Source organism: Bicyclus anynana, chromosome 2 (assembly GCF_947172395.1).
Source record: "Bicyclus anynana chromosome 2, ilBicAnyn1.1, whole genome shotgun sequence".
Taxonomy (NCBI): Eukaryota; Metazoa; Arthropoda; class Insecta; order Lepidoptera; family Nymphalidae; genus Bicyclus; species Bicyclus anynana.
The window spans coordinates 18,344,332-18,356,484 of NC_069084.1; the positions used below are offsets into that span (position 1 = coordinate 18,344,332).

The 12,153-nt window shown below is 35.6% G+C and overlaps 1 protein-coding gene across 1 annotated transcript; it reads left to right on the forward strand.

Annotated features, from left to right (window-relative positions):
- LOC112053021 (digestive cysteine proteinase 1) lies at positions 1-9,095 on the forward strand. The gene is made up of 13 exons (XM_052885933.1): positions 1-152; positions 360-459; positions 950-1,052; positions 1,540-1,648; positions 2,741-2,867; positions 3,261-3,370; positions 3,942-4,029; positions 4,132-4,209; positions 4,681-4,907; positions 5,341-5,467; positions 6,437-6,542; positions 7,312-7,496; positions 8,046-9,095. The coding sequence occupies exons 1-13, from the start codon at positions 86-88 to the stop codon at positions 8,224-8,226; spliced, it is 1,608 nt and encodes a 535-aa protein (XP_052741893.1). The 5' UTR covers positions 1-85; the 3' UTR covers positions 8,227-9,095.
- Positions 9,096-12,153: the final 3,058 nt, after the last annotated feature.

A 12,153-nucleotide genomic window follows, 5' to 3' on the forward strand; every position in this document is an offset into this window, starting at 1 on the left:
AGCTAGAGTATTTTTTTAATTAAACTATATATGTGAATGATTTATATACTGTTTGCGAGAGTTACTGCTTCAATGTCCTGCAGTGATGGCTTGTTTTTATTTAATTTTGGTTTTAGCCGCGGCGTTAGATTGTGGATCAACTTTTATTTTAGGTACTTTTATTTATCTTTACTAATTTGAGACGTATAACTACTTCTTTTTTTTCCTTTCTTTTTCTTGTTTTAAATATAAATTTTTAATGTACATACTTAGCCTATGTACAAATTGTCGATATCTAACATTTTATAATAATTATATCCATTTTATGTTTAATATTTAATAGATAACTAATATAATTATTTTTATTAATTTCCTCGTAGAAAATGCTGCTCACAAGTCGATAAAGTGGCCAAAAGAGTATCATTTGAGAGGCGAAGAAGATAACTATCTGTCTGGTATCATAACACGTTTTGAAACGTGGTAAGCATTTACCTACATTAATAAATATAAATAAAGCTGTTACATAGCATTTCTTCTCAAAATAGGCAATTATAATTATTTATTTATTATATGTATGCAGTTTTCTTTTTTTTGAGAAAAAATGAAAAATAAGAATAAAAAAATAATAAACTCTGGTTTTTAACAAGTCTTGCCCCTTAGTTTCACAATACTTATCCAGTTAACTTGTTTGTTAACTTGATGCACGGCATGGGTGTTAAATTTATTTTCGTTCATCAGTTTCAGTTACTTTGATTTTTGACACAAAATTACTGATTCTTGTAAAAATTAAATGAAACCAATCTGGAAGACCAAAGAAGAAAAAATCTCATTCAAAAAAAAAAATTAAATTGGTTAATAAGTGACGATGTTATGAGGTAAAAACATACGCGTGAAATTGAGTACTTCCTTTTTTTTCAGTCAGTCAGTCTATAATAGTACTTTAATAATCCTAATTTGATATTATTTAAAGGTACAGCTCAAGCACAAACAGATCTCGTGTTGACTACAATGGAGGCACTGTCAGGGAATACTATACAGTGTCAAATAGCTCTGAAGAGATAATATTTTTCAAGGTAAGCATTAAGCCGACATAACCAAAATCATCATTCATCATTATAAACCCATACTCGGCTCACTGCTGAGCTCGAGTCGGGTTAGGCCAATAGTCTACCATGGCCTAATGCGGCATACCTGAGAATTGTGAAACAATCAGAGAATTAAGAAAATTCTCATTTCATAGATTTTTTATATCTAAATGTCCACTTTCATATACTTGGTTGTTGAGCTAAGTATATTTATTTTTAACCGACTTCAAAAAGCAGGAGGATCACAAGTTAACCGGTATCTTTTTTTTATTTTTTAATGTATGGACATCGATTACTCGAAGACGCCTGAACCGATTTGAAAAATATTTTTTTTGTTTTAAGGGTATAGTCCCCATGTGGTCCCATATTCATCATGTCAGGATCTGATGATGGAAACCTGGAGAAATCGAGGGGAACTTTGAAAAATTGTATGGATGACTAGTGTGTTCGTAAATTATTTATGTACTTGTTTTAGATCAATCCCGTCGCATCGGAAGAATTGACCAATAAACTCGAATGTAGAGAAGCGAGGTATATTGAACTGTTCAACATTCTGCCAGACCCCAAAAATTATACATTTAAAGGTTACTGTCCTATTATTTCTTTTTAAAGTATAAAAACATTAAAACGGCACTCGTATTCGCTTCGCTCTCCTAGTAATCCATTCCAACGAAAACGATGAAAATTGAAAATCACACTTCTCACTAAAGGCGAAAGTTTGTATGTATGTTCCTCATTTGTGCTGCGGCTACTTTAGCGATTTGGAATGATTATAGATTTTACTATGGGTTAACACATAGGCTACTTTTCCTACCGGAAAAATCCATGGCTCCCGTGGGATTTGTGAAAAATTTAATTCCACGTGGACGAAGTCGTGGGCGTTTGCTGGTTTTATATAAAACAGAGAGCAGATTGGGTCGGACTGACTGACTGATGACTGGCGTGACGATGTCGAGGCGTGTATGTCACACTGCGAAGACGTACGAGCACATAACGGCCCCACTAGATGCACTTTGAAAAAGACTTGCGAGTGATTTTGATCCAGGACTCGTACGCCGTAGTACCAACGAGGCAATTAAGAAAGCTGCCTCCTACAGTTTCAAATAACTATTCACATTTCCCATCCAATTCATTTCTTTTTGGCATACGTAATAGATTTTTTTTCAAATTAAAAATAATTAATTTCCTATTGAAACGTCAAGTTAAACTGTTTTTTAACCCACTACCTAAGTCTCTTGACGCCTGAAATAGCAATGGGAGCGTCATGCAGGTGTCCCGCTCCATGTTTACCAGCTAAAATGAACACTCATTAAACACGGAACTGTGACGTCACGCTCCGACCCCTCGCGTTTCTGTAACCACGTCGGGCGCGACGGCAACGCGACGTTAGTCGGCGCAACACCCCCTGGTGACGCCGCTGAGGTCCCATAAGCAGCCTACGGCACTTACACAATCAGAAAAAAAAAAACTTTGTGACGTCTTCTTTATCATTATCAACTAGTACTGTACAGTTTTCACGTCACGCCAGCGTCGCGTTGCCGTCCCTACCGTCCGCTGTCTTCCTAAATCATGAGAATTCTGCAATTGTAATTAAACATATATAATTATATACTCTAAAATTCATTCAATTGTTAATTGAGATGTCGTTTTCTGTTATAAGCCTCTTGTGTGTCCAGGGCATGAGATGTACAATGAAAAATTAGTAGACATTTGGAAGTATGTCGAAGAAAAAGATAAAGACGAGAAAAAATCAGAAAAGACATTGTATGTGTATCAACAGGATGGCGAAGATATACCTGTATAGTAAGTATTGTTAGGTCAAATATTAAACCCGTCTTACTTGTCCCCCAGTAAGACGGATATCTCAGAAAGGGATTTCCCCCGCGAAAAAAAGGTCAAATATTAAAAACAGACGGTAATGTTATATTTTTTGGTCGGTAATATTATAACCTACCTTTCTACTGCCTTCACTCCTGATGGTATGCAACGATGCAGGCTATAGTGGAACACGCTTCCCTTTAAGTAGTATAATCACTTTTCACTTCCCCTTCCTTAGAGTTATTAGGGCAAACGGAAGCTAGAAGGGCTTTCTAGATATTTGCAATATGAGAAAATATGAGGAAACACTTAGGAGGAGGTTGTTAAGGTTACGTTCCTCCACTTCAAAATGTGCCAAGCTAACTTTTTTTTTTATAGCGAAGAAATAAAGAAGCACAACTTATGGACGGGTGCGGTAGACGAGCATAAAGTCAAACGGTTCTACGACTTCAAAAAGCCCACAGTTGAAGCCCTGGATCATCATAAAGGTTAGTATTACAGAATTCATTAAGTAGAATTTAACTTAATTGTGATATTAAAAGTTGTACAACTGCAATAATTATAATAGGTAACAAAACGACAACGTTGCATTCTATAAAAAAAAAATACAACCGACTTCAAAACCTAAAAACGTACCTACTAAACTAACAAGCGAAACATAACAATATAATATGCCGTTTCTGAAAGAACCACCTGAAATTGCTATGATGATGATGATCATGTATTAATCCAAGCCATGTTTCAAATATTAATATTTGTAACATGGCTTGAATTAATACATCATCGGCTTAGCATCGTCTTCAAACTAATCAGCAGATAGATCATCATAATATTATATTGTTATTTTTCGCTTATAACCCTAGAGTTATGGGAAATACTAGCGAGCATCTACCCTACAGTTTTTTTTTTTTATTATTATTAACTTAATTTAATATTATAAAGGTTAACGTTGCGTTGTGTCGCCGTTCCGTCCTATTTGCTAAATGGCCTCAAAACATTAAGAGAGTTTTATTATTGGTTGTTTATAAGAAACTTCTTCAGATAATCTTTTTTTTTCAGAGAAAACATGTAATGAATCTCTACTTACTGTTCTTGATTCAACAATGAACTATGAACTTCTATCAAATGACGAAGATGAGTTTAACAGGTGAAAGCTTCTATTATTTATTTTTAATAATATAATTCATTTATTTTTAAAACGGGAATGTTATTTAAATGTCTTATTATATTGTTTTTGTTTTATTTTCAGGTATATTATTCGTCATAACAAGAAGTACTCAGAAGATGAGCACGAGATTCGGAAACAGATATTCAAAGATAATATGAGGTAATCTTAAAAATAACTAATTGTTTTATGGGTTTTATTTATTTAAAAGCTATTCAAATCACCATAGATTTAGTTCAGAATCTGTTTCCTTATAATAATCATAAATTACAACATAGATTCTTATAAATTGATTTATAGCAAACATATAAACATATACCAATAATATTCTGAAAGTTCAAATAAAGAAGCTAATTCTTCAGGATAAATGTAGTTTTAGTATGATATAAAATGTAAATTATCTTTATTCCCATTAAACATACACGAGTATAAAAATGTTTTCAATGGTATGTATATTAATTAATATTAATTCCTTAATATAAAAATTTTTAGCTATGAGATTAATAAATGGGCTATCTCTATGAAAAACTTTGCGGGAAATAGATAAAAAACTACCGTACAGCGTTAATTTATCTAAATAAAGAAAATAAAAATGTAAAGTGTTTTTATTAAATATTCATGTTATTCTTTCAGGCGCGTAATTCGCCACAATCAACAAAATTTAGGTTACAAACTAACTTTAAACAAGTTTTCTGATCGAACTCATGAAGAGCTGGCGTATCTGAGGGGTGCGCTACCCTCCTTGGAGCACGTGGGGTCGGTGCCCTTCCCGCACTCTGAGGAGGAGGTGGAACTGATGGCGCGGGAGTTGCCGACACATTACGACATGAGGACCGAGGGTTTCATCACCTCTGTCAAAAGTGAGATATTTCCATTGTAAAAATCTTAATAGTGTCGAGTGGAAATACAGTGTAGACATAAATTTCTTTAATAAAAGTAATTAATTTTCTTCCCTTATTTATTTCTCCTTTTTTTAAATTTTTAAAAATTTTATACAAACGAAATATAAAAAACACTATTAAAAACTTATAAAAAAACATATTCATCGTTATTAGCCAATAAAGATCCACTGCTAGATATAGGCTTTTGGTAAGGAGTAAGGACTTCTAAAGAGGACGACGGTCACAAGCCGCAAACATCCAGCGACTACCTATTACCCGCTTGATGTCTTCGATTCCTCAACCAACGCTTTCTGGTGCAGGGTAGAATCTACTTTAACACAATTCAATATTCCAGCACCTCTTGAACTCGAAGCTGCACTAATATGTTGCATTCCCGATTTGTATTTTTTAGATCAAGCAGAATGCGGTTCTTGCTGGGCGTTCGCTACAGTGGCCGCTGTGGAGGGAGCTATAGCGCGTCACAATGGCGGACGGAACCTGGACCTCTCGGAGCAGTCACTGGTTGACTGCGCTGGAGGGTACATTTTTAATATATTTGAAACATAAAATATTAGTTGTAGTTTTAAGTTCATATCGATGTATAGCTAAATGGGTCAGGAAAATAATAATATATGTTGTAGGCGGAGCGGATGGAAAAGGACGGCGAAGCGACGATGATGTGTCGTGAGCAGTTTTAATGTATAGTTGATATAGAACACGTCACACAGAGCTGTTGCGCTCGGTGCGCGGTTACCGCTCGGGTCGCGAGCGTCGTGTCGCGTCGCGTCGCCTATAAAAATTCAGAGACAGAGCACGATGGGTAGGGCGCATACGGGAAGCATTGTCTTGAGAAAAAGTAATTGTATCTTGAAAAATGCTAAAACTTGGCATGTATATATTATTTTGAATTCCTCCTTTTAGATTAAGAGAGAATAGAGAAAGAAGAATTTGCCGTAGTCGGGTATAAACGTATATACAGGGTGATTCGGTCTTTAGTGCGGATATTTTTTTTCGTGGTTCTGTATCATTAATAGAATATAAATCTACAAACAGTTCGATACATTTTATGTAATTTTTTTTTTTAATTTATGTCTCTAAAATAACAAAATAATGTACATTTTATTACTAAACAAGATATATTCAGCTTAAAAGTGATCTGGTGACGTCCTTTAGGTATCAAACGAAAATAAAATAAACGCACAATAGGGTGACCCTAAAATTCTGTTCAAAATAAATAACTTTAGCTAACGATAATTTTGTTATTTTTGAGTTAAAAAAAAAAAAGAAAAAATACGTGATCATTAAATTTTGTTTATGTACAAAATATAAAAATATCCGCACTAAAAAAATTTTCTTCCTGTATGTAGGTAGGTATGATGTTACGTACACAGTGGAAAGTGGAATAATCCATACCTAGCTTAGAGTTATGTAGAAGTACTGATATGTACAACGACATATGGGTACCTATTGCAACTATAGTATTTGTATTTGTATATGGTTTCTTTCAGATTTGATTCTTATGGCTGCGATGGTGGTTTTATGGAAGGCACCTTCAAATACGTTCTTAAACATGGGATTCCGTCTGAAATGGAGTACGGGTTGTATTTAAGCAAGGTATACGCACATTTTTTCTTATGAACAAGCAAGTAAATATTCATTTAAGATGACACATAATTAATTATACAATAAGGATAGTTTTTATTGTAATACTAGCGGACTCGCTCAAGCTTCGCTTTGACTTATTAATTTATTTATTTGCACTTCTTCCCTATCCCTACCTTACACTACCATACTCCTACCCCTACCCCTACCCTACCCCTACCCTACCTCTACTCTACCCCTACCCTACCCCTACCCTATCCCTATACCATAAACCTACCCTACCACTACCCTACCCTACCACTACCCTACCCTACCCCTACCCTACCCCTACCCTACCCCTACCCTACCCCTACCCTACCCCTACCCTACCCCTACCCTACCCCTACCCTACCCCTACCCTACCGCTACCCTACCCCTACCCTATCCCTATACCATACCCCTACCCTACCAATACCCTATCCTAGGATTTAGGGGTTTGAAAAATAGATGTTGGCCGATTCTCAGACCTACTGAATATGCACAAAAAATTTCATCAAAATCGGTCGAGCCGTTTCGGAGGAGTTCAAGTTCGAACACCGCGACACGAGAATTTTATATATTAGATTTAAGTTTATTAAATACTAAACGAGTACAGATAACTGGCTGTAAGTATTAGTAGAACTTTTTAAAAACTAACTAAAATTAATTTTAGATATTTTAGGTGACGTATAGCCACTTGAGTTTGATTTGATTCATTTATTATTGGACACCCTGTACATGTCAAATGAAACAAAATTTGCAGGAAAACTGGTGTCACCTGCGGAACATGACCTCGGTGCACAAGATCAAAGGCTTCGCCGCCGTGCCTCTGCTCAGCGTCAACGCCATGAAGGTGGCGCTGTACAAGTACGGGCCCGTCACCGTCACCATCAACGCTAACGACAATGTCGACGTTTACCACAGCGGGATTTTCTACGATCCCACATGGTGAGTGTGGATGTGAAAATTTCACTTCTCCAAGCGAAGTAACTTCGAAAACAAAACACTTAATAACTTCGCGATAAAGGAAAACTTTATTAAAAAAAGTGTTGCTGAAGAGATTTTATAAGGCCTTTACGGGATCCGTTGTAGGTCAAATAACATCTGTATCCTGGTTTCAATTCTATGACCCCTTTAGGAAACCTGACTTTTTGTCTGTATTATTATGGATAAAGTTATCAATACGAGAATTTACCGGAGACATATTGTGAAAGATGACAATCTAGACATGTCGAGCGTCTCATCGTCCTGGGGAGTCGCTCAGGCATATTGTGTCCGGCTGTTCTCATCTTGCTAAAGGCGAATACTTGCACCAATATAAATAGCCAGGATAATTCCAGAATCACTTCCTCTTCAGTATGCCTTATTTTTAAGTAGCTCCCGGTATAGAACAAACCTCAAAATTAAGTAAATACCCGTCAGTTTTCTGTATTTTTTCCGACTTAGCAGTCAGGTTTTTTGTTTTTTAATGCATATCAACTCTATTTTCTATTCCAGTAACAAGAGGCGTATGAACCACGCGGTGACAGTGGTAGGCTACGGGCAGCGCGAAGGCGTCGACTACTGGATCGTGAAGAACTCCTGGGGCGAGGACTGGGGGGAGGACGGGTACATCCTGTTCTCCGCCACCAACAACAACTGCCACATACTTGAGGGTGCCTACTACCCCGTCGTCTAGTTAGAGCGTCAAGTTACTTTGCCTTATAGAGATAGAATTCCGTTAGCGTATTGTTTTGTTGTCTTGGTTATTGCCTTCATCTTTAGCCTGTATTCGGTCGTTCAGAAAGAGCGCCATCACACAACATCCCCCGCCTACATACAGCCACTTCCCGCTACCTTACAAGGACATACGCTTACTCCAAAACATGACTCCACTCTACTCCAGAACATATCTGCCCCAACGGTCATCAGTCCTGCGACAAACAGGCCACTACAATTGTTAATTTATGATTTATATCGGTTACTATTTTTTTACGAATTTCCTCGTTACGGATATTGCGCTTCAGATACATAGCCCACTCCATAGTCTGCTGAGCAACCTTGAACTTGTGCATGTCTTCAACTGTCCATGTTTCTGCTCCACATGTCATCACAGGTAGGACACACTTGTGTAGTGTCTTATTTTACGGTTTCGCTTTATAGTATAATATAATTCAATTCCTTTGTGGGTCTTAGCCTTCTGAACCAGTTTTCTTTGTTCATTTCTGTTCTTTTTTTCCGTACAGAATTTCCCCAATTATTGTGTGTCTTCTTTCACACAATGTATCCAATTTTCCGTTCCTATGGTCTCATCATCAGATCAATGATTCACATTTAAGAAAAGTTATGCGAAAATTTTGTTACGAAGCAAAGAGACTTTATTTCTGATCTCTTAATTTTCATAGTTTTATCCCTTTCCAAGAGCTAAGCTAAATTTTTCGATGTGAAACTTCGTAATACTTTTCTTGACAAAACATTAAGGATTGGTACTGATTTTATGGAATAAATGATAATTGTATGTAAATATTGTAAATACTTAGCGTAAATAAATTCCACACGTGTAATCTAGCCAAATTGTTTAATTTTCCTTCATTCCTTTACAAACTACTAAACTGAATTATTGAACACTAGCAGAAGCTTCGCGGTTTCACCCGCGTTGTTTCCGTTCCCGTGGAAATAATGGAATAAGATATTAAAACACTAACAAATAACGTGGTTTTCTATTGGTAAAAGAATATTCAAAATAGGTTCACTAGTTCGAGAGATTAGAATCCCTCTAAAATCGAACAAATCCGCAAACTTTACCTCTAAATATTGGTACAGAAGTATAGATTAAAATGAAACTGAATCTGGCAAATTTAGAACAGACTTTTGATTCATTCTGGTTTCATAGTTTCATAAGAGCTACATTCAAGCTTTCCTATTGGCAATTGGCGCTCCTAATTGAAAATACTTAGGTAGAAAGAAAAGGAAGGGAATAGATAAAAGGTAACATAGAAAAAAAAAATAGCTATATGTATTGTAAAACTTTATATCGTATATGTTTTAGCTTAATAGTTTATCAGCAGCATGTTTTATTTAAACGATTTTTCCTAGAATTTAAATTCTACAATTGATAAAACTATTTATTTTAACAATCATAGCTATTCTAACAACTTATTAATTAAATGACACAATTGATTAGAAATCCTTATCAAATTAAATTCTAATTGTTCTAATTATGAGTTGGAATACTTTTTAAATCCAAGTTGTATATATATGAATGATTTTGAAATAATGAATGAGTGTCTGCATCAATAACCTGCAGTGATGGGTGGTTTTTATTTAACTTTGGTTTTAGTCGCGGCTTTAGAGTGTGGATCAACTTTTGTTTTAGGTATTTTTCTGTTATGAATGAAAGTAGAGAATCTGAATTAGATACGTTTTCTGGTTAATGTAATATGTTAAAAAACTTATTGCGCGCGCGGTTTCACCCGCGTGGTTCCCATTTCCGTAAGAATACGGTGCTAATATATAGCCTATAGCCTCCCTCGATGAATGGGCTATCTAACACTGCGAGAATTTTTCAAATCGGACAAATGGCCAAACTATTATTAATGTAATATGTTTCTAATGTCACGTTGCGCGTAGCTTCTTTGTTGGCCAGAAGTTATTTAGACATGTTACTCGCATGTATAGTACAATAAGAAACGTCTGAAAGAAATCTGTTTTGCCCTTTGTTCTTTCTTTTAACTCGTTAGATCCATTTTAAAATATTTTTTACCATTACCAGTTAAAACATATTTAAATTTTGTATTTTTTTTTTTGCGAAAATTTGGTGAGCATGAGAAAAATTAAGTTATTGTTGTAAATATAAAAAGTTGATTTTACTTTTTTAGAAAATAGTACTCGGAAATCGATAAAGTGGCCAGAAGAGTATCATTTGAGAGGGGAAGAAGATAACTATCTGACTGGTGTCATAACACGTCTCGAGACGTGTTAAGAGTTCATTTATCGTCAATTTCTATTTAGTTTAATTGAACGGTATTGCATAAAAAACCACACATATCATATTTTAAAAAGTATACTTTAAAAAAACCGATGAATCCAAAGAAATTCCTCTACTCTACAATCGTTTTTCATACTTACGATCTTCGTCGAACCCGAAGCAGTTGTTGACTCTACTATGTTCAGTAGCAAGCTCGCAATGTTGCATTTCTGTCGGATTTGAGATTGCTTGGATTCGTCGGTTTTACGCCGAGAATAGCAAATTAATCATTTATTCACCTGACGCCTGTTTCTGTTCAATAATTATTATCATTAACATATTTTGAATATCCATTCTAATATAGGTAATAAAAAAATTAAAAATATAACTCCCCCATAAGGTGTTATGATGTTAGATATATATTAATACGAAAAATAAAAGAATTCTAATATTGCTTGCAGAATATTAATAACGCCATCTATTGACATTTTCACAAACGACGTAGATGTTGGAGAAAGAACCTCCTTTCCAATGTTCAGCTACTGTTTACAACCTAGAAATGAACCGCAGGTTTTCGTTTTGAACCAATCATTTGATTAAATTGGTTCTTAACTATGTAAATTATTATTTGGTGTTAGTATATAATCGACCTTTTTTTCAACTAAATAACCCCTTTATTTATTACTGTTAATAATTCAGAGTTTCATAAACATTTTCTTTGTATGAATTTGGTTTTCCTATGTAGTATGTTAAACTTTCGAATCCAAATTCTGTAATTGATGAAAGTCATCAACCACCAAGCGATTTAGCGTTCCAGTACGCGTAGAAACCGTCAGAGTATTAGGTAGAATAAATCTTCCAAGTAAGCTTCCTTAAACAACATTATCAAGTGAGATCACAGTGAAGGACTAACTTTTTATATTGAATAAAAACAAAAATGATCAACAAGATCGAAAAACCTGTAAGTTAACTTTAATGAATTAAATAAATTATTATATAATTAATCGGTCTGGGTGTACGGATTAGACTGCCTCCGTGGTATGTGCGGTGTATTTAAAGAGAATTTAAAAGACGGAGGTTCTGGGTTCAATCCCCGGCTGGGCCGATTGAGGTTTTCTTAACAGGTCCAGGTCTGGCTGGTGGGATACTTCGGCCGTGGCTAGTTACAACCCTACCGGCAAAGACGTACCGCCAAGCGATTTAGTGTTCCGGTACGATTTCGAGTAGCAACTGAAAGGGGTGTGGGGCACCAATCCAGGGGAGAAGTTAGCCCGCTTCCATCTTAGACTGCATCATCACTTACCATCAGGTGATTTTGGAGTCAGGGTCTAACTTGTAAAGAATAAAAAAAAGATAGTTACCTAAATAGTCGGTTTTAAGGCTTGTACTTCAGTCTGCGGCAAAATAAGCACTCGAGAAAACACAGTTATTGTATAATCACAGACGTAAAAAGTTAAATTTTATTGATTATAAAATTAATATAAAATAAATTAAAGGTACGTCAAGTCGTGAAGCAAGATTAAAGTTAAAATAATTGAAGTCTCTCTACTAAAGGGGCCGGAGTCATCGCTAGTAGGTAGTAGTAGTGGTTCGATCCCCGCCCGCCTATTGTTGTACCCACTTCTATAGCTTGGCAACTCCCGATGATCCGCGCGGGCC

Bases quoted from the DNA above. Each gene is read 5' to 3' on its own strand.
- LOC112053021 (XM_052885933.1), top strand. From the start codon at position 86: ATGGCTTGTTTTTATTTAATTTTGGTTTTAGCCGCGGCGTTAGATTGT. The intron at 5,468-6,436 runs GTACATTTTTAA...GGTTTCTTTCAG, and splicing joins CTGGTTGACTGCGCTGGAGG to ATTTGATTCTTATGGCTGCG. The intron at 6,543-7,311 runs GTATACGCACAT...CAAAATTTGCAG, and splicing joins ACGGGTTGTATTTAAGCAAG to GAAAACTGGTGTCACCTGCG.